Source organism: Bombyx mori, chromosome 13 (genome assembly GCF_030269925.1).
Source record: "Bombyx mori chromosome 13, ASM3026992v2".
NCBI lineage: Eukaryota > Metazoa > Arthropoda > Insecta > Lepidoptera > Bombycidae > Bombyx > Bombyx mori.
The window spans coordinates 14,819,218-14,846,592 of NC_085119.1; the positions used below are offsets into that span (position 1 = coordinate 14,819,218).

Genomic DNA, 27,375 nt, shown 5'->3' on the forward strand with positions numbered 1-27,375 from the left:
CTGACGGCAGTCGGCATGCAGGCGGGTCGCCACCTCCGCGAAGTCCGCATCGCGAAGGCGGCGACGGCGGTGGCGGGCGCTTCGGCGGCGCGCCCGCACGCACTCCTCTCGGAGGAGCGCGATCTCGGGCGTCCACCAATACGCACCGCCACGCGGAGCGCGACCGCTGACCCGGGGCATCGCAGCATCGCAGACGCGACGCATCGTACCCCGGAACCATTCGGCCTCCAACTCCACGTCCACTAGACGCGCGGGCATCGGCGCCCACGCAGCCACTGTGGCCGCCTCCACCGCAAGCACCTTGTTCAGGCGCTTCAGTGCCCATCGCGGGAATGACCGGGGAGCACTACGCGGGAGCTCCTCCTCGCCGCGGGCGTCTTCGGCCGGCGCGTTCAACGAGGTGGAAACGGAGAGCTCAAATCGGACGAACCGATGATCCGAGAGCGTCTCCGCCCCCTCGAGGACACGCCAACCACAGACACGGCGCGCGGCGGACGGAGACGCGAACGATACGTCCACGTGTGATTCCCCGTTCCACCGCACGCAGGTCGCGACCGAACCTCTGTTTAGGAGACAGAGGCCGGTCGCGAAAGCCCACTCCGACAGGAATTCGCCACGCGAGTCCGTGCGGGGGGATCCCCACGCCGTACATTTAGCGTTGAGGTCCCCCGCTAGTATCACTGGGCGAGACTCGAAGCGATGAACCAACGCCTCGAGCCCACCCAGGAACTGCTCGAACTCGGCGAGACTCCTGTTCGGAGAGAAGTACACCCCGATCACGACGGTTTCGTCGACCCTAACTACGACGTACCCAGATCCCCTGGCCACCATTCCAAGGGGGGGTAACGCCGCCGACTGTCGCATCACGATCGCCACGGAGCCATCGACATCTCCGGCCCAGGAGTCCTCCCGGTCGGAAGGTACGAAGTATGGCTCCGCGACGATCGCGATGTCGATGAACCACTCCGCCATGGTATGGACGAGGAGGTCCTGCGCCCTGGCGGAGTGGTTCACGTTCGCTTGAAGGAAGCGATGGACGTGATCCATTATTGAGGTATCACGTCCATCGCTCCCTCGTCTTCCGTCCCGCCTTGCGGCCCGACGGCCGCGGCGGGAACTGACGGGCCGGCTGTTTCACACGCAGCCGGCTCTTCCTCTGACTTGTTCTTCTTTTTCCCGCCACGCCTCCTCTTTGTGGAGGAGGGTGCGGAAAGACAGGCCGGACCCCCGGCCCGATGATCGGCCCGCCGTTTCGCTGCATCACACAACACGCAGTGCGGTGTTGCAGCGGTGCAGGAGGCTGCCTTGTGTCCGGGCTGACAGCAACGGAAGCAAAGTCCGCTGCGATCCACAGCCGACGGGCACTTGGCGAGGCCGTGCCCGGTGCCAAAGCACCGGAGGCATCGCCATGGACGTGCCTCCTGCAGCTGCACGTGGGCTATCACCCAACCCACGCGCAGCCTCCCCGGCGAGTCGGCAGGCCGACCTTGTGGAGGCGTGGCCAAGAGGGTGGCCGCCTGCACGGGGCAACGCGCCCACACGGTGAAAGCCCCAGAGTAACAACTCCGGAGCTCTCCCACCTTCACTTGTGCGAGGGCGCAGTTGCCCTGCGATGCAATAGCGGCGGCCACTTCCATCTGAGTAGCGCACTCATCCAGGCCCGTCACCTTAATCTCTGCCATCTTGACGGGCCTCTCGATTCGCACGACTTCCGGGTCCGGCAGGACTTCGCGAAGCCGGGCCGCCAGTCTGTCCGCAGCCGCGCCGGAGTCGGCACCGGGACACTCTGACAACCTGGAGAGACTCATAGTGATGGGTAAAGTGGATGGAAGATTTAGAAGAATTCAGAGGTCGGAGCCTAAAAAGATGGAGTGACTAAGTGTCCGAGCACCTGAATACGAGATTGAGCCACGCACTTCACTGTGCCCCGCTGACCGACATAAGTGGCTACAAATTACAAAAAAACATCACAGATGGGCGCATCGCGATGCTGTATAATGAGCGATCGACTGAAGGAAGAGGAGGACACTTATCCTTACATCGAGTAAATGTTTTCGGTGCCTACAACAACACGGTAGAATTGGATTTATTGGAAAACTTGAACCTCTTATTTCATGCCTTTGATGTTATATGGTGTCAGCGGGTATTTTTTACGACTTTCAAAGTTTTTCCACCTATAATCTTTAGGACACCGTGAGGGTTAATTGAAACATAAGTTAAAACTTCATGTTGTTTGAAGGGCAAAGGCTGTAGAAACACTTTTATATTATTTATCAAACTCACTAATAAAATCCTAGGTAGATTAGCTTACGGGGCTCAACCTGTGAAAACTTGCTACCATTAACCACAAATCTACCACTGAATCGGAATCATGCCCCACTGAGAAGATCCAGCTAGACACTCCGTGTTTTATGTCTATGGGCTAGATTTAATTCGACGAGTTTGACGAGATGAAATAACACTATTTAAGTGAGTCAATATTTAATTTTAAATCTTAAGTTTCGGTGCTAGTCTGCCTATCCCAAACTGAGTTACAGCTACTGTCATTTGTTGTTGATTGATTGATTAAGTTCTTAACTGACTCCGATTTGTAAATCTAGTAAATCAATAATTGACATTTAAGGATAATAGTTGAAACTGGTCCTGTCGCCCGGGCATTGAAATACATAGTAGTAAGCTCATTACAGGCATACCTTCTGTTGCATATTTTTAGTTGTGTCACTACATAATTTTGATTGAAGAAGCTTCAGAAGTTATTGTTACCTGGCAATTAAGATCAAATACCAGTTGTTCTAATGAAATGCGTACTTCACACATGCTTACTAACGACTTTCGCGATAAAATAATAACAACGTATAATACTTAATAATGATAAAAATACTATATAAGTTTGTGTGATTACTGGTGACTAGACGTACTTGAGCTTGCGCTTGAGGATATCATCCTACCGGTGTCTGCCAGGAATTCTGCATTTTTTTTTTAAAGTTGAAACAGCTGCTATGCAAAAAAATCGCAACTTCGATCCAGAGTCTCAAGGTTAATTGATTTGTAAATTAATTCCCATATCTAATACTGATAGGCCATGAGTTTCTCTGCCCACTATACCATACAAAATCGCTTCTTTAAAAATCTAGGGTACTTACAATATAGTTGAATCTGTACGTTGACCCGCAACGGAGGCACAAGCAAGGTGTTATCCGCAGTACAAGTGTACACAGCTTCATAAAAATCCCTAGTTAGCTTCGGTATATTCAGCTCCAACATACTTATTCTCGTTCCGTCTTCTAGTGGCGCTAGGGTTGCCACCAGTTTTTCGTCTCTCCACCAACGAAGTCGAGGCATCGGTCTACCTATCGTGGACAAATAAATAGAAAATCGGTAATAGGACTTGTTAAAATTCTGCAAGGCTTATTATCTGGCTATATCTCCTATGTAGTCATGCACATGCTGAGACATCCTTAACCAATAAAGATGATCTCATGTTATACTATGTGTGGCAATCTTACGTTGTTTTATCTATATGGTCTGATAACTTCGAGACAAAAGTAGGTCATGACCTCGACTGATCATCCAAAGCAACGTATTTCTTTTCTATATCCGATGTGAATTTTTCATAGGTTCTAGTTTGAGAGGTGGAGTGGCCCGTGTTTCAAAGTATTTCAGATCGGGAGCTTCAAGGAGAGTAGGGACATTCATAAGTAATGTGTATTTCTGGTAATGGGTTAAGGTCCTATGGGTCCTAAACTTATTTGACGGTCTAGCCAATAAACACTAAGACCGACAACGAAAAACCTTTTCCCTGAAATTACTAGTACTAAATAATGTATGTATTCAAAACAGTACAAAGTCACGAATTGTCTTAATAATTCATGTACTATTTAAATTAAGCCCAATCAATAATAAAACTATTGTGGAACTATAATTAGGAGTGAGTAGTTTAATATTATTGAAAGAGTCAATGATGATTCTTCTCAAAACCACAACGAAAAATACTCTTTTTAGAGTCCAGTCTGTACTTCTTCAAAATGAACGTCACACACACAGAACGTTGGTAATTAAGAAACTAAGTTACAAATCAGACCAGTGACTGCAGATTTAAAATAGTCTAATGTGAACTCTTGGAATATCGTCAGTTAGAATAAGTGCTTTAAAAAATATAGGTTAACGTTTACAGGGATTTATTTAGGCAAAAAAATTCTTAGTTCGAATTTGAATTTGTAAACGAATCAAATCAGCCATTATTTTAGCTTAACATAGCTAATGATTTCCTCTGTAGTAAAAAAACACATAAAGTTTCAAATATCAGAATCAGTAATGGAATATTGGACGATTTTGTGTTTATGAAAATTAAAAAACTAGTGGATGGTATTTGGATTGGATACTTGGAACTAACCTATTACTTGTATTGGAGAATTAATTTAATTTTGTATAATGCCATATGTCGATGATATGTGTATACATATATGTATGTGTGTGTATGTGTATACATATTTGTAGGAATTAAGTAATACAAAGCTTCCCGGCGAAGAATTAGAATGTCGAACGTGAATATTAATGCTTGCTCATTATTGCTCGCTTTGTCTACCATAGAATTAAAAATCTTTGTTACTCTTTTTGAGATATTTTTTTGAGGTTTAAATTTTTATTCCCATTAATCATCAGCTGTGTATCAACTCGCAAATTAAAACGAATGATATTACAAGATCACTAGTCTTAGTTATTTTGTTTTTTTTTTCTGTATTCTACTTTTCTTCAATACATTATTGAATTTCGTTTTTGCGTTGTAATTCAACTCGCCTCTTTCTTTTATTGTATTTGTCAAAAGAAGTTTGTGAACTTTCTTTGTATTAAGAATTATTGCGGACAGTTATAAGATTTTGTTATAGTAGTTTGAGATAATTCTGTTTAACGAGAACCAATTTGATTTGATATTCGGATTTCAATTGTAAAAGTATAAATGTATTTACTAAAAGCAATACATTTATTTCAATGTTACCAACGTTATTAAAATTTTATTATTGAAGATTTTTTACGAGTCCTTCTTGTTGTTTTTAAAGACAGACAGCATCACGATCATTTGTTCAGTGATAACATTTACTATTGGTCATAAATAATACCGAAGACACAGCTTAACTTTAGTTATTTATACTTCTATTGAAATATTATTGACAAAAAATAAAATCTGAAGGGATAAGACGTCCGGTGCATTCGCGTTGAGCGATGCACCGGTGTTTGAATCCCAGGCGGGTACCAATTTTTCTAATGAAATACGTACTCAATAAATGTTCACGATTGAGTTCCACGGTGAAGGAATAACATCGTGTAATAAAAATGAAACCCGCAAAATTATAATTTGCGTAATTACTGATGGTAGGACCTCTTAAGAGTCCGCGCGGGTAGGTACCACCGCCCTGCCTATTTCTGCCGTGAAGCAGTAATGCGTTTCGGTTTGAAGGATTGGGCAGCCGTTGTAACTATACTTGAGACCTTAGAACTTATATCTCAAGGTGGGTGGCGCATTTAGGCTGTGGATGTCGATGCAATAAAAAAAAAATTTAAACATTTGGACTAAATCGATTCCTACGACCACAAAATACCGTACAAGCGGTACACAAACGTAAGCATCTAGGTGATGATAAAGCTGAAACAAGACTACTACTGCGTATAGATAATAGGGTGGCAGTAGAAGCTTAAGGTAGACAGTAATGAATCTAATTTACTGGCTCGTCTTCTGACATAAGCTGATTAATTAATTAAATCGAATGGTCCGTTTTGTTTTAAAGCATCTCCGAAGTGCTGTCACAGGTTTATGATCTTGATTAGTTTTTATAGCAGATATAAGCGGAGTGTACGGCACATGTTATCTTGCGCAGTTACCGAAGCCCATAGATACTACAACGTGAATGTCGACCTTGAGACACGAATTTTAAGACTCAAATTCGTTGGAATAACAGTGTTCCTACTAGATGTTAATACTAGTTCCGAACTATGTGGTTGTTTCATGTGTTCTTTGTTAAAAATGGTTTTCATATTAATTTGGTCATGGTATGTGGTATATGTGGTTATAGGAAAAATATGTTCTTGAGATTAACAGTTTAACATTCATCTACCAGTTTTACCTCCACTTACAACACAGGTAAGTTTGAGATTCGTGTCTTCTCTGTAGGGCCCCGCCACACCGACGATTTCCTTGTCCAAGTCATCATATATTTTTGGCTTCTCTGGTAATTCTGAAACAATGGTCATAGTCACTGATTAGTACTTTGGTTGGCTTAGATCGGATGTAAGGCAATCTACGAGATGATCTTCAAAAATAAATAGTCACTAAACTTTATCAATGGGTAACATTGAATGACTATTGTGAAGCTTAATTTCGTAATACTTCATGGTTTCATATTTTATTTAATGTACAAATTTCAGCTGGAAAATGTTTGTTTTTTCCGTGAAAGGTCAAACTGTATCAAACTCTCGAAACTCAGTAAAAGAAAAAGTTTTAAATTATTTTCTAGTTAGAAGTTTCAAACATGGCTTTCACTCAATTTCTGTTTTTAAATTAAACATTTTCATCAGTCCAATCAATAAGGCTGCTATGTTCAAATTTTGTTAAGATGTCAACTGGAATATGGATGTTGGCTCCAACACTAGCTAGCTGGATTATACTCTTTTATTGCGGTGTCATCTAATATGCAATAGTAAAATGGAGTTAATAAATGCATCTCTCATAAAACTCAAATCATGTGCATACTTCATACATACATATTTATACGATAATATTTATACATAAAAAGTAGATGAGCTGCGATCTGCCTTGTCAAGTACGAATAAGCACACTTAAAATAAAATATTCTTGGAACGCTATATTAATTCTTCATGCGTTGAATCACTGACATCTGTGCTGAATTTTTGGCACATTTACTCAACAAGTAGATACACTCAAAGTGTAGTAAAATAGAAAACATTAGGCAGACACTGTAGTATACTTACGGCCCGTTTTTATTTCACCATATTAGTAGATAGACGTAGACTAAATCATCGAAGACTCAATCTTATTCTAAAGCAGCTGCATATATGTTTTTGTTTTTATTTCATCATATTAGTAGATAGACGTAGACTAAATCATCGAAGACTCAATCTTATTCTAAAGCAGCTGCATATATGTTTTTGTTTTTATTTCACCATATTAGTAGATAGACATAGACTAAATCATCGAAGACTCAATCTTATTCTAAAGCAGCTGCATATATGTTTTTGTTTTTATTTTACCATATTAGTAGATAGACGTAGACTAAATCATCGAAGACTCAATCTTATTCTAAAGCAGCTGCATATATGTTTTTGTTTTAATCCTCATTACTACTTTTAAGGTTTAAGCAATACCGATTATTAATCAAGAGCCATTTCGGAAGAATAGTCTATTCGAAAACACACTACGCAGAATGACTACTATTAAATCATATTTACATTACGTACCATAAAACTCGGAAATAGTCCCGAAACTAATCCGATTACAGACATAACCAGGTGTGGGGCTCTTAACGAGTATGTAAACTCCTACAGTTTGTAAACGAAGAAATGGTATTTATGTTTGTGTGGGTACGTGTACGCTACACGAGTTAGCCCAGCGTTGCACACAGACGTAAACACCAATTTTCATGGAGTTTACTTTCACCAGTTTTCATATCCGAAATGTAATTACTGTATCCCGTGTTAAAGTTTGTAATTAAAGCGTTAACAGGGAACCGTGCCGGTAACTTTGTAATTCAATTAATTGTAACAGTTAAATGAAGATAGCGCTCTTTACTTAAAAGAGTTTTATTATTTTCTTGCAGTCTATTAACTACTATCCTTGGCATTTTATATAATAATTTTATAATAACTGAAATTTCTTGTCTCAGTCTTATTTTTTTAGTTTCAAGCACTGCTATGGTCGATGCTGAGTTAACAACTTTCTAAGGAATAAGTCGAGCTTTCATCTATCTATTGGAACAATAAAAAGCTAACTAAAATATCTCTATACTTCCCATTATTGACGCATCCTAAATTTGGTTCAATAATGTATTAATATGGATTAATTTCTGTGGAAACACTAAAATAAAGATAAAATATTAGCGGTCTTTATTATGTAATGCACAGCGAGAAAGATTTACACTTCAACATAATTATACCTAAAGTATGGGATTCAGCGACTTTAATGAAAATGATTCCTTGAGCTAACCGATTGCACTTAGAGGGATAAGGCGGAGAAGAGAAGAACAAAGAAGTTGAACTTCGTTGCCTAATATGGCTTAATTCACATGGTTTATCAAAAACAAAATGTCGTAGAGAAATGTTAAAGTTCACATATCTATAGCTGGTTATTTGTTTTGCCCAATGAGATAATGAGGTTTACTTAAGGGGCAAAAATAACAATTAGGATAAATTCAAGATCTGCCCTTCAAAATGTAAATTCGTCGTGATTATGTTTCTATCTTGGCTTATAACCCACCATCTGAAGTTGAATTTTACGCATTCGTAAAACACCAAATTAAACCGAAGCTTGCTAAGGTTCCTTATGAACAAAAGTTACGTATGAACCTTCCCGGTGGCCTGTGCGATAAAAACTCACATACGATGGTCACCTACCATAATTGTGCTACCCTACATTAAACTTTCTCTCCCGCATAAATCGCCAAAATAAAAGCCATTCTGGATAGACCCAGCACAAATTACTATACTCTCGTCCAGACTAAACATAGACCCGATGACGTAAATATTGTTTCAGAGTAGGGCTCTTCGTAAATTTGATATCTTGCTTCGTCCCGAAGCCATCTTGCTGTCGTTATAGTGATTTTTTGCGAGAATATTCTATTTTCGAGGTCGATGATTACGTAGAATCGAATCACAAGATAATAGCGGGAAATGACGTTGGTCGCGACTGAAATATATTCAATGTAGCAAAAAAAAAAACCATTACCCAACGAGAGTTGGAATAAAACTACAAACGAAAAAGAAACTATAATCATTTAAGTATTGTTTTGAAAGCTGCCTTGATGACAGCTTTTAATCATATTTCTTTGATTGGAGTGACGAGTTTGCAATATTAAACGGTTTTATTTAGCTCGACCTGTACGGAATTTGTTTTTTATTTATTTGGGTCAAAATTAGAAATTGAAATTTAAGCACCTTCCCGTTGTCAGATTGATCTGAAATTTGGTACACACATTTAATTTAGATGACAATACAATATAATAAAATCAATGACATTATAAATCTAAGATGGCCGCCGATACAAAATGGCGGATTACATATTTTTCCTTAAACCCCTCAATATGGGTATCAAATGAAAGGGCTACACTAGTAAAACACGATGATTATGTCAATTTTAAAATTCAAGATGGACGCCGTTCCAATATGGCGGACTAGGTACATATTTTTCCACAACCACCACAATATGGGTATCAAATAATAGGACTACACTAGCAGAATACTGTCATTATGTCAAAATTTCGTATTAGGTGTTACAAGTTACAAAATGGCGTATTAGGTGGGGGCATGATTAGTCGTGTCGAGAACAGTTGTGTCCAAGACTGTATGACGTTAGAGGGGTAGATAAAAAAAAATTGGTAATTAGATACCTCGTTAGTAAGCGGTAGCTATACCACCCAAGTTAAGGTAATAGGTTAAAACGTGCCGAGGACTGTATGGCATCAGGGTGGGTAAAAATGTAATGTCGTCAGCGCTTCCCCCTCAAGATTGGGCGCATCTTGTTGTATATTAAGCCTTGCCCCTTTGCTGGACTTCTGGCGGGGTCGACCGTCAAAATGCCCCTTAATCGTGGGAACAACAATAAATAAAAAAGCAAACAAAAATAAAAACGAAACTGCTACACAACGAAAAAGAAGGCTCGAAAAGGCAAAAGAAAAGTATAGAACGAAACGTGCAAAGGAGAGTGAAAATGAAACCCACAGTTGACTACAGAAACGAAGAGAACGGTTAGCAACAGAAACACCTGAGCAACATGATACCAGGTTAATAGCACAACGTGAGAGACAAAGGCAGCTGGTAGACTCAGAAACACCTGAGCGTCATGAGTGCAGGCTAGCATCACAACGTGACAGACGAAGAGAGCTAATAGCGTCAGAAACACCCGAGCGTCATGAGTCCATGCTAGCATCACAACGTGACAGACAAAGAGAGTTGTTAGCATCAGAAACATCTGAGCGTCATGAGTCTAGGCTAGCATCACAACGTGACAGACGAAGAGAGCTAATAGCGTCAGAAACACTTGAGCGTCATGAGTCCAGGCTAAGATTACAACGTAACGGACAAATAGAGCTATTAGCGTCAGAAACACCTGAGCAACATGAGGCCAGGTTAACAGGACGGCGTGAGAGACGAAAGGAGTTAGAAGCTTCAGAAACACCTGAGCAACGCCACGACAGGTTAAATAACCAACGTGAGCGTGCACAGCAACGCAGAGCTGAAAATCATGTACAAGCGTTTGAAAATGCCATTAACACATCGTGTATACACGTTTGTGACATTTGCACGAAGCATTGATATCCTAACCAAATTCATACTGTACGTTACAACACAGCTGTATTAGGATATCTACCTGCAGAACTGTCTTCAAAAACAACATTACTTTTATGTTCGCGCTGCCAAACACATGTGACCAATAATAAAACAATAGCACCATCAAAGGCGTACTGGAATAATCTGGATCCAGGTTCAATACCAAATGAGATTCAAGCGCTGACGCAAGCAGAGCAGCGATTGCTGTGTAGAATCATCCCGCTTGTTAAAATCGTAAAATTTACTGGGCTATACGGGCAGTACGGTTTCCGCGGACAAGCAGTGTTGTTTGCCCAAGATATCTTTGAGGTCAGTGAAAGATTACCTAATATGCTTCCAAGATCTTCCAGCCAGGTGGGTATCGTTGTAGTTACAGAACGTTTGGAGAATTTGAACATCACAAGAGAGTTCACAATATCTCGCGAAAAATTCTACAGCGCTTTAAGATGGTTAACTAGAAATAACCCACTTTATAGAGATGTACGCATTGACAAAAATGTCCAGATTAGTGAACAAGACTTAATACGACTTAGTGTGCCAGATATACCTGAAAACGGTGAACCTGAAAGAATTGAAATTCCAAATGTATTCATTAGTATTAATGACGTTGCTAGAATTATTCGGGCTTCATGGCATTAAGGTGACCACAGCGTTTTCACTTCGGGATTTGCTGGCGTGCAATGTAATGGCATGCACGTTATTTACCCTAAAGCCATACAGTTTCCAGCAAAATTCAATTATGGTACGGCTGAAAGAAGGATGTTGCCCTTAGCTTTATCATGGGCATCCACCGTCCATAAAATGCAGGGCAGCACCGTCGACCATGCAGTAGTATATTTAGGCTCAAAATTGTTTGAGGAAGGACAAGCATACGTGGCTCTAAGTCGAGTCAAGTCTCTGGAAAGGCTATCTATGTATTGAGGAATTAGATTGTACTAAATTATCAGGTAAGAAACCATTTAATAATGATGCACTGAATGAATTAAATAGAATGAGGAATATTCGGTAGACAATTTCACTAAATACTAAAAACAAGAAAATAAAAATCGGTAAAAAAACTTTTAAGTTAAACGGTTTTATTTTATGTGCACTGAAAACTACAAAATAAATAAATAGTTACTTACCTATCAACCTACGTAGGTCATCTCGGTCATTAATATCTCTGATGGTAGTGGTTGTCATAACATGAACCATGTCAGCGGCCGAAAGGCAGTTCATGAAAAAACACTAACACCAGGGTTTGCTTGGTAGGTAAACTAAGCACACACTATAACAAGTAGGTATTTTGACCTTCTAGTTCAGAAATATTTTAGTACTAGGCAGAATAGCTTTTAGGCATATTAGACTAAAATAAAAACGTGGGGCCCCTCTGAAATCATATCTATGGCAGAGCATATCTTATACTTTGGTAGATCATGAGCTCGCCGTTCGCTGGTGAAGCCGCCACGGCTGGTTATTGATGGTCAAAACCTCCAGTTACGATTATAGTAAGTCGATTCAGCGGACCCTGGACTCCGGAGCTATGAGGTTTTAGATGCGACCGGGATAAGCCGCTAGGATGATGATGATGACGATTATAATAAGTCGATACAATCCACACTTAGTATAGTAGAAAGTAATACAGAAATAATAATGGGCCCCACGTTTTTATTTTAGTCTAATATGCCTAAAAGCTATTCTGCCTAGTACTAAAATATTTCTGAACTAGAAGGTCAAAATACCTACTTGTTATAGTGTGTGCTTAGTTTACCTACCAAGCAAACCCTGGTGTTAGTGTTCTTTCATGAACTGCCTTTCGGCCGCTGACATGGTTCATGTTATGACAACCACTACCATCAGAGATATTAATGACCGAGATGACCTACGTAGGTTGATAGGTAAGTAACTATTTATTTATTTTGTAGTTTTCAGTGCACATAAAATAAAACCGTTTAACTTAAAAGTTTTTTTACCGATTTTTATTTTTAGTAATCACAAGATATTGTATTAAGAGTCAATAGAAAAGAAAAACACGGCTGCCTTTGAGCCGTGAAGTCGAAATTTTAATTACATTACAACAGCTGTTCTATTTTAAAAAAAGCGAAACCAGTTACTTAATAATAAATAGATTGAATAGGCTTAACAATCACCCTGATTCACAACAAGCCTCACTGTCAGTAATTAGATGGAGTTTTTTCAGTCTAAATTTGACGAGGCTGATTTAGTTCAGCAGTAAAAGTCATTTATAAATAATGTATTAACTAAGTACTATTCGGGGAACATTTAAACCCACCTCTGGATTGAACATAAGCAAAATAAAATAAATACAAAACCTATAGCGTCATTTAAATTTAATTTACATCATTCTAAAATTATTCGTATATTTCATATAGGTCATTTTACTGATAAATAATCTGTTTAGTACTTAATCAGAAACTAGGAGTATGCAACTCTAGCCTTTTTGAATGTGCACCAAACTTCCACTTTTCACCATAGGCGGTTACTCTTGGTAGAGCAGTCGTGGTCATGTGAAATCCTTGTTTATTAAAGCCTTGACAGCTGTTCTCCGTAGATCGCGAACTGAGGCTTGGCGCACGTACTCGTTAAGCGGGGCTTTGGTAAGGATTTTCAAGTGATCAAGTGATCAGTTCAGCGTGTGGAACTACGACCACGAGATCTTTTACCATTGACCCTACTAAGACTTCCACTACCCTGTGGCAAAGCAATCATAGCTTCCAGTGCAAAGATTGGAACGCCGGTTAAACCAAAGCTGTTAAGACTTAACTCTTAACCTAACGTCTTAATCATTGTAGCTATAAGTTTTCCTACCCGTTTTATTTAATAATTATTTTAACGCCTTAATTCCGCATTTTTTTACTGTCGTTATATTATTTCTGAGGTCCAGGATACTTTACAATTTTCGTTATTACCGACGAATGGACAATGGTCAGTCGTAGTATACGAAAAGTGGGAAGTAAATTTAATTTTAATAATGTCTATAGCCAACGGAAACCGAAGATAAATACCATTCAAGCTCATTCCGATAGAGGCACCCGTCACGTGCGGACGTGCTCATCGACCACTCATTCGCCCGGTCTTTGTTCGCCCGGCTTTTGTTAGCCCGGCCATTGTTCGCGCGGCCTGTGATCGTGATACATCTGCCGACCAAGTGTTTTTCCTGGAAGCTTTTATTTGTTTCGTTTTAGTTATTTTTGTGTTCGTGGTACATTTGCCGACAAAGTGGTTTCCTGCAAGTATTTATTTGTTTTGTTTCTTTTTGTTATTTCTGATTTGTTTTGCTTTTTCTTTGTCCTGTAGCAATCGCGCCGCATTGCCACCTGTGTTCAATAGAACCGCTCAGGTCCGAGAAGTTGGGGCCTCGCCGCAAGGCGAGTGTTTTCAAAACCCGGGGCCGCCCCACCTGGGTACTCAGCGATCATGGACGCTGTATTCGCGGAATTCCTCCGACTTCACCACCCACAGCTCGCCTCAGAGTTTCTGGCCTTCAAGGCCAATCACACTGCGAGCCCTCTCGAGGACTCCGCCGCGCTCGCTGCTCCTGCGTCGCCTGTACCTGCGTGCAAAGCTTCTGCATCGAGCAACGCAGCCTCCGTCGTGCCTGCCGCTCCCGTGTCGCCTATACTGGCGAGTAAAGCTGCTGCGTCGTCCGCTGTGACCATCGTTTCAGCTGAGCGATCATCCGCGGCCTCCGTCGCGCCCTCTAAAACACCTACACTTGCTCGTAGGTCGCCTGCACCCGCCTCCTCGTGCTCCGACTCTGACTCGGACATGGAGGTTGACCTCGCCCCCGCCTCATCGACGGATGGATTCACCCTGGTACAGAAGGGTAAGAAGCGTGCCGCGGAGTCCCGAGCTCCCGCGGCCGCTAAAATTAGCAAAGCCGCGAACGCGTCGCGCCCCCGCCCTCAGACTCCCGTTGCGCCCCCAGCCCGTGCCACTCCGTCGCCGCGTCCGGTGGCACAAAATAAAACCCAGACCCCTCCCCCGGTTATCCTTCAGGAGAAGGCAGCTTGGGATCGAGTTTGCCTGGCCCTTAAGGCCAAAAATATAAATTTCACGAATGCCCGTAACCTCGCGAACGGCATTCAAATTAAGGTTCAAACACCCGACGACCATAGGGCCCTCTCTTCTTACCTCCGTAAGGAACGTATAAGTTTCCATACTTATACGCTCCAGGAGGAGCGCGAACTCCGCGTTGTAATACGCGGAATCCCTAAAGAGTTAGATGTAGAGCTCGTCAAGGCCGATCTGTTAGAACAGGGCTTTCCAGTGAATTCTGTGCACCGTATGCACACCGGTCGCGGTAGGGAGCCATATAATATGGTTCTAGTCACCCTCCAGCCTACCCCCGAGGGTAAGAAAATCTTCAACACACAGGCCGTCTGTAGGCTCTCCGGTATCGCCGTCGAAGCCCCCCATAAAAAAGGCACTCCTAGCCAGTGCCATAACTGTCAACTGTACGGGCACTCTTCCCGTAACTGTCACGCGCGCCCCCGATGTGTTAAGTGTTTGGGCGATCACGCCACGGCCCTCTGCGCTCGCGACCAAAAAACCGCGACGGAACCGCCTAGCTGCGTCCTGTGTCAAACACAGGGTCACCCCGCAAATTACCGCGGATGCCCCCGAGCCCCGAAAATAAATCGCCGCGTCGCCCGCCAAAACCGCCTCCGAGCTTCCGGCCTAGACATCAAAGCCTCGGCACCCTCTGTGTCGCAGGCTAAGCCAGCGTTCGTTCCGGCGCCGGTGCCCAGTGTCTCGGCCTGGGCGAAACCGCTGCCGTATATGAACACGGCTACAATTCCCTCCTCCGCGATTCGTCCCGCCCCCGCGACTCGTCCCGTCCCCGCGACTCGTCCCGCCCCCGCGACTCGTCCCTCTCCCGCGACTTGCCCTCCGACCGCGTCCGACAATCTCGCTTTAGCGATCGACTTCTTTCAGTCGATCAACTTTGAGCGCGTTAACGCTTTGGGCGACGCCATTCGCGCTGCCTCCACTGCACAACACTTTATCGCCGTTGTGCAAGAATACGCTGACGTATACGCGTCATTAAATACGTACGTCCTCCCCTCACTCCGCCGGTAATCAATGGCGTATATAAGTAGAGTAAAGCCCCTATCCGTAACGATAGGATTTTTTAACGCTTACGGTCTCGCAAATCAACGTGATCAGGTTTCTGACTTTTTGCGTGACCATCAAATTGATATATTTTTAGTGCAGGAGACCCTACTTAAGCCCGCGCGCCGTGACCCTAAAATCGCGAACTATAATATGGTCAGGAACGACAGGCTCTCTACTCGTGGTGGTGGTACCGTCATTTACTATAGAAGAGCCCTGCATTGCGTCCCGCTCGATCCTCCCGCGCTCGCTAATATCGAAGCATCAGTGTGCCGAATCTCACTGACGGGACACGCGCCGATCGTTATCGCATCCGTTTATCTTCCACCGGATAAGATCGTTCTAAGCAGTGATATCGAGGCGCTGCTCGGCATGGGGAGCTCTGTCATTCTGGCGGGCGACCTAAATTGTAAACACATCAGGTGGAACTCACACACCACAACCCCGAATGGCAGGCGGCTTGACGCGTTAGTCGATGATCTCGCCTTCGATATCGTCGCTCCGCTAACCCCGACTCACTACCCGCTAAATATCGCACATCGCCCGGATATACTCGACATAGCGTTATTAAAAAACGTAACTCTGAGCTTACACTCGATCGAAGTAGTTTCAGAGTTAGATTCAGACCACCGTCCCGTCGTTATGAAGCTCGGTCGCGCTCCCGACTCCGTTCCCGTCACGAGGACTGTGGTGGATTGGCACACGCTGGGCATCAGCCTGGCTGAATCTGATCCACCATCGCTCCCGTTTAACTCGGACTCTACCCCGTCTCCTCAGGATACCGCTGAAGCCATAGACATCTTAACGTCACACATCACCTCGACATTAGATAGGTCATCGAAACAAGTTGTAGCGGAGGACTTCCTTCACCGCTTCAAATTGTCCGACGATATTAGGGAGCTCCTAAGAGCCAAGAACGCCTCAATACGCGCCTACGACAGGTATCCTACCGCGGAAAATCGCACTTGAATGCGTGCCCTACAACGCGACGTAAAGTCTCGCATCGCCGAAGTCCGAGATGCCAGATGGTCTGATTTCTTAGAAGGACTCGCGCCCTCCCAAAGGTCTTACTACCGCTTAGCTCGTACTCTCAAATCGGATACGGTAGTAACTATGCCCCCCCTCGTAGGCCCCTCAGGCCGACTCGCGGCGTTCGATGATGACGAAAAAGCAGAGCTGCTGGCCGATACATTGCAAACCCAGTGCACGCCCAGCACTCAATCCGTGGACCCTGTTCATGTAGAATTAGTAGACAGTGAGGTAGAACGCAGAGTCTCCTTGCCACCCTCGGATGCGTTACCACCCGTCACCCCGATGGAAGTTAAAGACTTGATCAAAGACCTACGTCCTCGCAAGGCTCCCGGTTCCGACGGTATATCCAACCGCGTTATTAAACTTCTACCCGTCCAACTCATCGTGATGTTGGCATCTATTTTCAATGCCGCTATGGCAAACTGTATCTTTCCCGCGGTGTGGAAAGAAGCAGACGTTATCGGCATACATAAACCCGGTAAACCAAAAAATCATCCGACGAGCTACCGCCCGATTAGCCTCCTCATGTCTCTAGGCAAACTGTATGAGCGTCTGCTCTACAAACGCCTCAGAGACTTCGTCTCATCCAAGGGCATTCTCATCGATGAACAATTCGGATTCCGTACAAATCACTCATGCGTTCAACAGGTGCACCGCCTCACGGAGCACATTCTTGTGGGGCTTAATCGACCAAAACCGTTATACACGGGAGCTCTCTTCTTCGACGTCGCAAAAGCGTTCGACAAAGTCTGGCACAACGGTTTGATTTTCAAACTATTCAACATGGGCGTGCCGGATAGTCTCGTGCTCATCATACGGGACTTCTTGTCGAACCGCTCTTTTCGATATCGAGTCGAGGGAACCCGCTCCTCCCCACGATCTCTCACAGCTGGAGTCCCGCAAGGCTCTGTCCTCTCACCCCTCCTATTTAGCTTATTCGTTAACGATATTCCCCGGTCGCCGCCGACCCATTTAGCTTTATTCGCCGACGACACGACTGTTTACTATTCCAGTAGAAACAAGTCCCTAATCGCGAAGAAGCTTCAGAGCGCAGCCCTAGCCCTAGGACAGTGGTTCCGAAAATGGCGCATAGACATCAACCCAGCGAAAAGTACTGCGGTGCTATTTCAGAGGGGAAGCTCCACACGGATTTCCTCCCGGATTAGGAGGAGGAATCTCACACCCCCGATTACTCTCTTTAGACAACCCATACTCTGGGCCAGGAAGGTCAAGTACCTGGGCGTTACCCTGGATGCATCGATGACATTCCGCCCGCATATAAAATCAGTCCGTGACCGTGCCGCGTTTATTCTCGGTAGACTCTACCCCATGATCTGTAAGCGGAGTAAAATGTCCCTTCGGAACAAGGTGACACTTTACAAAACTTGCATTAGGCCCGTCATGACTTACGCGAGTGTGGTGTTCGCTCACGCGGCCCGCACACACATAGACACCCTCCAATCTTTACAATCCCGCTTTTGCAGGTTAGCCGTCGGAGCTCCGTGGTTCGTGAGGAACGTTGACCTACACGACGACCTGGGCCTCGAATCTATCCAGAAATACATGAAGTCAGTGTCGGAACGGTACTTCGATAAGGCTATGCGTCATGATAATCGCCTTATCGTAGCCGCCGCTGACTACTCCCCGAATCCTGATCACGCAGGAGCCAGTCACCGTCGACGCCCTAGACACGTCCTTACGGATCCATCAGATCCAATAACCTTTGCATTAGACGCCTTCAGCTCTAACACTAGGAGCAGGCTTAGGGACCTCGGTAACCGTACTCGTCGAACTCGACAAAGAGTTCGCCGTGCAACCTAACCCATGAATCAGCTCGCTGAGTTTCTCGCCGGATCTTCTCAGCGGGTCGCGATTCCGATCCGGTAGTAGATTCATTCGCGAAGCAGCTACTCTTGAGCTGTTAGGTCTCCTTCGGAGGCGCTCGGGTAGCTGTTAGCAAATCCCACCTCTCCTGGCTGAGCCTTTGCTCGCCCACGTGTCCTGGTGAAACTGGAAAGGCCTCCGGGCCACCAGTAATCTTTCAATCATAAAAAAAAAAAAAAAAAAAAAAAAAAACCATTCAAGCTGGTAAAAAAAAACAACAAAAAACCCGTCAAATTAGCGAATCCCTTGTAAAGTTCAAACAAAAAACATTTCAACGTGATATAACAAGGTCGTTAAGATCCTCGTGATAAGCAAACAAAAGTGCCTTCCGAAGTACGAAACAAGAACAGATATTATCAGAACTCCGCGAGGGGAAACCAATAAAAAACCCACACATAAAATATTCCGTAAATCTATTACGCAAAACGAGCCTCAACAAGAATTTACCACGGTAATTATTTAACCGTGCATCAACATTAACTGAAAATAACGATTACATAATCGACAGGGTAATAAAACTAAAAGAATTATTACCTCGTAAAATACAAAATGGCCCAGTGCCAAAACGCAATATGCGGGCATGGACAAATGAACGAACGGTAACTTTATGGACTACCTATGTTTACTATGTCTGAGCAGTAGTTCTTTCAAATGCTTTTCGGCTTGATTCAGATTAACATCAGAATCAACTACAAAACTAGGTATAAAGGTAAGCATTGCATAGCTTCTATCGAAAACTACTGATTTCTATAACTTCGATAAAGCGACACGACATGAGAATCCTCTCATCGTAGCCGCTGGAAAATACATAGCCGATTCTGCGGACCAAATGGTAAAAACAGTCGACGTCGCCCAAAACACGTCATTTTGGATCTTCCTGATCCACTAACGCTGATCTTAGATACCCCAAGCACCGGCCATCGTTCTCTTCGAACCCGTCGCTTGCTACGAATGGCTCGGTAAGTAAATTAACCCACAGACACAGCCCACTGAGTTTCTCGCCGGATCTTCTCAGTAGGTCGCGTTTCCGATCCGGTGGTAGATTCTGCCAAGCACGGCTCTTGCTACGGTTCGTGTTAGCAACATCATCAGGTTCGAGCCCCGTGATTTCACCTACTAGTTAAGGTTACGTTGATATGGTCTCTTTAGACCATCAGCTTAGGTAAGCAAAAAAAAACTGAGTTCTAGAAATAGTAATCCAATTAAGTCTTATAAGTTCAATTCATTACCAGTTATTTCAACAACATCAGTTTCACTTCGATCCATTCACGTTCCGCATAATTGAACTAAACGCAAATAAAACTAAGGTTGCATAAAAATGGAACTATTAAAATATGTTAAGAAAATTCGGCTGAACGATTGTGTATAACAGCCGTTACATATTAAAAAAAAAATAGATCCCAGATCATAAGAACCAATCGTTTTTAATCCATGTCTCTGGACTCAGACAGGCCTTGACAAAAAAAAAACGCAAAGCAAAGTAATGAAAACCATTTTTTTAATTTAAATTTCGCACGCTTCCTTCCCCGCAATAGAATATATTTTATTATCGATTTTATCATTTACCAAATAATGAATTAATTTCGTTATTCCTGTTAACACCACATTAAGACATACCTAATTGACAGTAATTTATAATAGTTTTTTTAGCGCAGCTATGAAAACGATTTTTCTACTAACGGCCTAAACTTGGAATCAAGTCTCCATTTGATCCATCTCTGCATTAGAACAATCTCTGCATTAGAACCACGGTACTATTTATACAAAAGAACATTCTTGACTCATATGTCGACATAAAGCAGAACGTAGCACGTTAATGGTAGTGACGTCATCAGTGGTTTTTCCAATAAACGTTCAAGCATTACCAATTGGCCGGGTTCATCCACTTGGCTCGGGCAGCAAGATGTCAGGCCAATAAACCACCAATATTTGGCCGAGCTCCTGAACGACAAACATAAATTTTGCAGAGGACATGCCAAACAGGTGACTGGGCCGATAAATTTTGCTTTTGAAACATTTCTGTATTATATCCAAACCCAACTGTTTTATACCGTATTCTGATATATACATTTATTTTTTTATTGCTTAGTTGGGTGAATTAGCTTACAGCCCACCTGGTGTTAAGTGGTTACGGGAGCCCATAGACATCTACGACGCAAATGCGCTACCCACCTTGAGATATCAGTTCTAAAGTCTCAGTATAGTTACAACGGCTGCCCCACCCTTCAAACCGAAACGCATTACTGCTTCACGGCAGAAATAGGCAAGGTGGTGGTACCTACCCGCGCGGACTCACAAGAGGTCCTACCACCAGTAATTACGCAAATTATAATTTTGCGGTTTTGATTTTTATTACACGATGTTATTCCTTCACCGTGGGAGTCAATCGTGAACATTTGTTGAGTAGGTACGTATTTCATTAGAAAAATTGGTACCCGCCTGGGATTCGAACACCGGTGCATCGACCAACACGAATGCATCGGACCTTTAGGCCACGACGACTTCATACATCAAAGTTGTTTAAATATATACACTGATTGATTATCCGGTATTGCTGAAAATAATAAATCGTTCTAACTTCAATCAAAATTTATTTTATGAGATTTCAATTGGCATTGACTTCGGTTGGCTGAAGCTATATGCTATCAAACTATGAAGAAAAGTAAGTTAGTTTTCAACAACAATTCGTCTTCGTCCAGCCAAGTTGGCGTCCAAAATGCTGGGAGTCCTCAACAGAGCGAAGCGGTACTTCACGCCTGGACAAAGGCTTTTGCTTTATAAAGCACAAGTCCGGCCTCGCGTGGAGTACTGGTCCCATCTCTGGGCCGGGGCTCCCAAATACCAGCTTCTTCCATTTGACTCCATACAGAGGAGGGCCGTTCGGATTGTCGATAATCCCGGTCTCACGGATCGTTTGGAACCTCTGGGTCTGCGGAGGGACTTCGGTTCCCTCTGTATTTTGTACCGTATGTTCCATGGGGAGTGCTCTGAGGAATTGTTCGAGATGATACTGGCATCTCGTTTTTACCATCGCACCGCCCGCCACCGGAGTAGAGTTCATCCATACTACCTGGAGCCACTGCGGTCATCCACAGTGCGTTTCCAGAGGTCTTTTTTGCCACGTACCATCCGGCTATGGAATGAGCTCCCCTCCACGGTGTTTCCCGAGCGCTATGACATGTCCTTCTTCAAACGAGGCTTGTGGAGAGTATTAAGCGGTAGGCAGCGGCTTGGCTCTGCCCCTGGCATTGCTGAAGTCCATGGGCGACGGTAACCACTCACCATCAGGTGGGCCGTATGCTCGTCTGCCTACAAGGGCAATAAAAAAAAAAAAAAAAAAAAAAAAAAAAGTTAATTTAAATTTACTACTACCAGCCTATTTTTATTTATAACATCCTGACTTAATAATGTGATGTAACAATATCCAATTTCACTCGTAACTGTATGAATGTAATGAATATTTCTGCCACGTAGCAATTTTGCGTTCCAATTAAAAGGGTAGCGATGGCCGACATTGCGCCACATTGGAGAATAAAAGCTCATGTCTCTAAATAGCCGTTAGCGCGTCTGCTCATTTATTTTTTAACTAACTTCAAAAAAAGGTGTATGTTTTTAATTCGATTATATTTCTATATTTTATCTTTACTGGTGGTAGGACCTCATGTGAGTCCGCATGGGTAGAGATACCAACACCCCGTCTATTTCTGCCGTGAAGCAGTAATGCGTTTCGGCTTGAAGGGCGGGGCAGCCGTTGTAACTATACTGAGACCTTAGAACTTATATCTCAAGGTGGGTGGCGCATTTGCGTTGTAAATGTCTATGGGTTCCAGTGACCACTTATTACCACGTAGAGTGTGAGCTCGTCCACCCATATAAGCAATAAAAAAAATCATCAGAACTTTCTAGTAAAACCAATTTTGATGATTTTTATTTCAATGATGGTGCCTGGAAATTCGGTGATTATTTTGTTCATATAGATTTTACAAATTAGCTGCATTGTTAAAATAATAGGTTGATTTGCATAAGTGAATCCATTTTCAAACTCATAATTTCATCACAAGTATCTGTATTATAAAATGACAAATGCTAGTTAGTATCGTAAAAAAGAAAATTGATCATTGCTATTTCTATTTATATTCGAACAAAGCCAGCTAGGTTCTTGGCGTAGTGTTTATGCAAATCGCTTGACATTGCACGCGACTCCAAATAACGGTCGTGTCTGTTTGACAGCTGTCAAACGTTTCGATCCTACATACGTGCCGTAGAGATGGCGCGATTTGTTTTACGTATTTCTGTCAAATATTTTTATATTCATAGAACAGAATAATATTTAGTGAAATTTTTTATGAAACAAAGATAATTACATTGGAAAAGGCATTTTTGAGATGTTTGTGATGTTTACTGGTGGTAGGACCTCTTGTGAGTCCGCGCGGGTAGGTACCACCGCCCTGCCTATTTCTGCCGTGAAGCAATAATGCGTTTCGGTTTGAAGGGTAGGGCAGCCGTTGTAACTATACTTGAGACCTTAGAACTTATATCTCAAGGTGGGTTACGCATTTACGTTGTCTATGGGCTCCAGTAACCACTTAACACCAGGTGGGCTGTGAGCTAGTCCATACAATTAAAAAAAAAAATTGACAAAAACAAATGATACCTTTAAACTGTATTTCGTTTTACCCGTATAATTGCAAAGGTAAATGTTGAAATAGATTATTTGACGTCAGATTTGTTTGTCGACTACTTTGTCTATAAAACCCTTAATGCTAAACACGATTTATTATCTATATATTAATACGTGAAGCAAAAACTTTGTATCCCTTTTTACGGAAATTGCGCGAACAGAGGAGAATGAAATTTTGCACACTTATAGAGAATATAGAGAAGAAGTGCACAGTGCTAATATTTTTTTAGAATAATGCATAACAGATACATTAAATCAATAAAGAAAACATTACACACACTACATACCATGTATTTGACGCACACACGCATGCATACTATTTATTGTCAAACTTTTGTTCTTGACGTCAGTTGTCAAATTGAGAATAGATTAAATATTGTTTGTCTTTGTTAATATTTTTTATAGTGTAGTCTTGGTGAAATTTGTGATTATAAAAGTATAAAATACAATTATAATAGTGGACAAACTTACAATTACAATTAATTATAGTCGAATTTCGACTACTGCGGGATTTCTAGTAGACTTAATAATGTAAATTCTATTACAAAAACAACTATTGAACAACAAATACGGTTAAACATAACATACGTATCATGCGACCATGATCGATTGTGAAACAGCCAGACCGATACATCATTTGTTACCGTTTGCCGAACATGACAAAAGCGGTATTAACTTAATTCTATTTTGATCAAGCCCTTGCTCGTAGCTTCTCCAAAAATCAAGTTTGGCATTTAGTTTGAAGGGCATCTATTTTCTGGTAAACAAACATATAATTTCATTCATGTTCTAAATATAATTTTGGGATAATTTTGCGTATCTGATGTATTCTTCATGCAGTGTTTTATGTGTTAGGTTTGGTTGATTTCAATCTACATTCAAAGTTGTTTAATAACGTCTATGGGTAATGCTTAAGGTATTGGGTAATGATGCATGTGACTTGGAGATGTATGAAAATGGTAGTGCACGATAGAGGGGGTAGAGGTCGACCGAGGACATGAATGGAGTGTGGGAATGACGATATGAGAGAGAGAGAGAGGAGTGAGTGTTGCAATGACGGCTGATAGAAGAGAATTGAAGAGAAAAATTTGCTGTGCCAACCCCACCTCGTGGGATAAGGTGGAGTAAAAGAAGAAAGATGGATAATGCTTGAATTTGACATAGTTTTACTTTAATATGTAACAAAAGACAAAAAAGTATATGTACTAATTGTAAAAGAAATGCCTATTGATAAGTATCTATTGAAGGCACTGTGGCCTAAAGGATGAGACGCCCGGTGCATTCGTATCGAACGATGCGCCGGTGTCGGTGTTCAAATCCCGCAAGCAGTTTCCAATTTTTCTAATGAAATACATACTTAACACAATATGTTCACGGGAGGTTCCACGGTCAAAAAATAACATCGTGTAATAAAAAATCAAACCCGCAAAAACGTTCAATCAACAACACAAATCATTTGGTGTTAGAACATCTGGTGTTAGAACATCGTGTGAGCCCTAGTAGGTATCATAACCCTACTTATTTCTGCTCTGAAGCAGTAATGCGTTTCAGTTTGAAGGGTGTGTCTATGAGCTTTGGTACCAACTTAACACCAATTGAGCCTTCTGAGCTTTTTTTATTAGATATCATTCGCTGTCTCCACTGAGTATTAACTTAAGCTAGTTCTGTCTATTTTATCTTGTTGCATTTCGTAAGTAAAACCCAAATAAAATATAAAAATTATAGAATCACTGTAAAGGGTTCTCCTCAAAAGCCAAAACAGTAAAATATATCACTACCCTCAGTTAAAGCAATATTAATTCTCAACCTAAAGCACACACACTGTTTCATTAATTTCATTTTTAGTTTGTACGCAATTTAACTAAAGCGTACAAATTTTAAAGTCAAGAACCTTACTTATATCTACTTATATATATAGCTAGTAGCCGCGTGCGCTCGTGCGTGATAAGCGACCTCGAGCCTTAACCGACTTAAAAATTTAATGTCTTATTACATTTTTTAAGCAATACAGACATGGGAAAAGTATCTTAAGATACAGTTTTTTACTGCATCGCGGTATCAACGATTCATTTAATTATTTTGGACTGACATTAAATCATGTCGCCATGAAAAATATGTCAAGTAATACTAAAAGTCCAATAATGTACTGTACCGGTTTTTTTCTTCTTCAAAATGGTATCAATTAATAATTGACATACCGGATAAATGATAGTTGCACCCACGTCTTGAGGTTTTACGGTTTCAGGTGCAGGCCAATTTGATTTCAATTTTCGAATTAATATTTATTATATAAGGGTGTTTGGAGGGTAGCGACAAAGGGTAGGTTTTCCATCGAACGAGTGATATTGCTCGGTAGACCGACGCGACGGTCCGAATGTTGTTGTTTGGAACTTGTCAGGTTGTCTTGAAAACGTTGCGAACAAGATTCAGGCATCTGTCAAATATATTTTGTTCTATGACGGCTACCGTCACATGTGTATGATTCGAAGTCGTTGTGACCTAATGATAAGATGCTCGTTTTACTCGTATTTAGTGATGCAACACTATAATATGCTCAAAATCCCATAGACAGGAAAAAATTTTTATACTAAGTTTAGTACTAGTTAGTTAGTTAGTTAGTTAGTTAGCTAGTTAGCTGAACCGGAAAACTTCGTAGTGCCACAATCGATGAATAAAAGACATAAACTTTTGTGTAAAATAAACTTAAAACAAACAAAAGGGATCCGTCCGACGGGGAACACATGAAAGAAAAAACAAAATTGTTGTTTTTATTTAATTCAGAGCATTTTCATATTTATCTACTTTATAAACCTTCTCTGGACTTCCACAAATAATTCAAGACCAAAATTAGCCAAATCGGTCCAGCCGTTCTCGAGTTTTAGCGAGATTAACGAACAGCAATTCATTTATATATATATAGATTTCGTGTTCAGTACTTATTCGCGAACGTCTTCTACGATGAAACATAACATTGTGCTATCATCCACTTAGAATTAAGTAGATGATATCTTCTAAGTAGATTATAATTAATTGTAAGTAGATGATAACGCAATCTTTTATTTTATCGGCAGAATTGCCGCGAAGTAATTATGGGCTTGGGTTCAAAAAATGCCAGAGCTATTGTAAAATACGATCAATTTCGACTTGGATCGCATATGCTAAAGTCGGTAACCATTTAACATTAGTTAGGCCGTGATCCCTTACCCCGACTACGTAATAAAAAATAAATCTATTTGCTTTGGTCGATAATTTGTTTTCGGTCTTTATAGGTCGGCATATGATCCACCCTAATGGTAAGTCAAGTCAAGAACGTCGCTCAAGAATGTCAGCAATGCTAAAAGTACAACCAAAACCGTGCCTACAAAATTTTTGAACTTTCAATTCAATATTAAATACATTTACCGTACTGTAAATCATGGGAGACTACAAGCGAGCGAACGCCTCCATGTATTGAATTATATATAGAATAAATAATGGTTGCAATTTTCCATCTGAAAATTCATTGGTCTGTACTCGTTGGTTAATGTACGAAAATTTATTTCACTTACGGAACATTTTCAGTTCACACATATTGTATTCTTGGCCCGTGCTAAATTATAAAACATTTTTAATATACATATTTATTTGTTAAGTCTACGGCGGATGGAAGTTACGATAGTTTCAAATTTCTCAGACAATTTTTGAAGTGAAACTTCTTTATCGGCGTTGGAAAAAAATTTACCGTCACATTTTTCGGTTACGCGTCACATTTTTCCGTTACGCGCCATCTTTTTGAAGTGAAACTTCTTTATCGGCGTTGGAAAAAAATTTACCGTCACATTTTTCGGTTACGCGTCACATTTTTCCGTTACGCGCCATCTTTTTTGTATTCATGTCTATGATAATAAAATCCTTTTGTTTAAACTTTATCTAATTTAACTTTTTTGTATTCATGTCTATGATAATAAAATCCTTTTGTTTAAACTTTATCTAATTTAACTTTATTTAACCAATTTCTAGAAAGTTGCATGTAGATCATTTTTCGAAAAATAAGGCCATAAAGAAGTTTCACTTCTTACGTGTGTACACTAGTACACGCACACATTTTTTTTTTTAAACTATTGCATAGC

At 41.8% G+C, this 27,375-nt stretch overlaps 1 protein-coding gene and 1 long non-coding RNA gene across 2 annotated transcripts in view; both read right to left on the reverse strand.

The window, feature by feature from the left end:
* Positions 1-27,375, reverse strand: part of LOC105841898 (nephrin) — a 205,316-nt gene that overhangs the window by 44,536 nt on the left and 133,405 nt on the right. The window contains exons 5-6 of the mRNA XM_021349120.3: positions 6,120-6,230; positions 3,144-3,350 (exon numbers count right to left, since the gene is read on the reverse strand). Of these exons, the coding sequence (XP_021204795.2) occupies positions 3,144-3,350; positions 6,120-6,230 (318 nt within the window). The remainder of the gene's footprint in view (positions 1-3,143; positions 3,351-6,119; positions 6,231-27,375) is intronic.
* On the reverse strand, positions 9,109-11,087 carry LOC134200028 (uncharacterized). Its single transcript, XR_009974776.1, has 2 exons — positions 10,880-11,087; positions 9,109-9,182 (listed from the first exon to the last, which is right to left on the reverse strand). It is a non-coding gene; the product is annotated as an uncharacterized LOC134200028 (long non-coding RNA).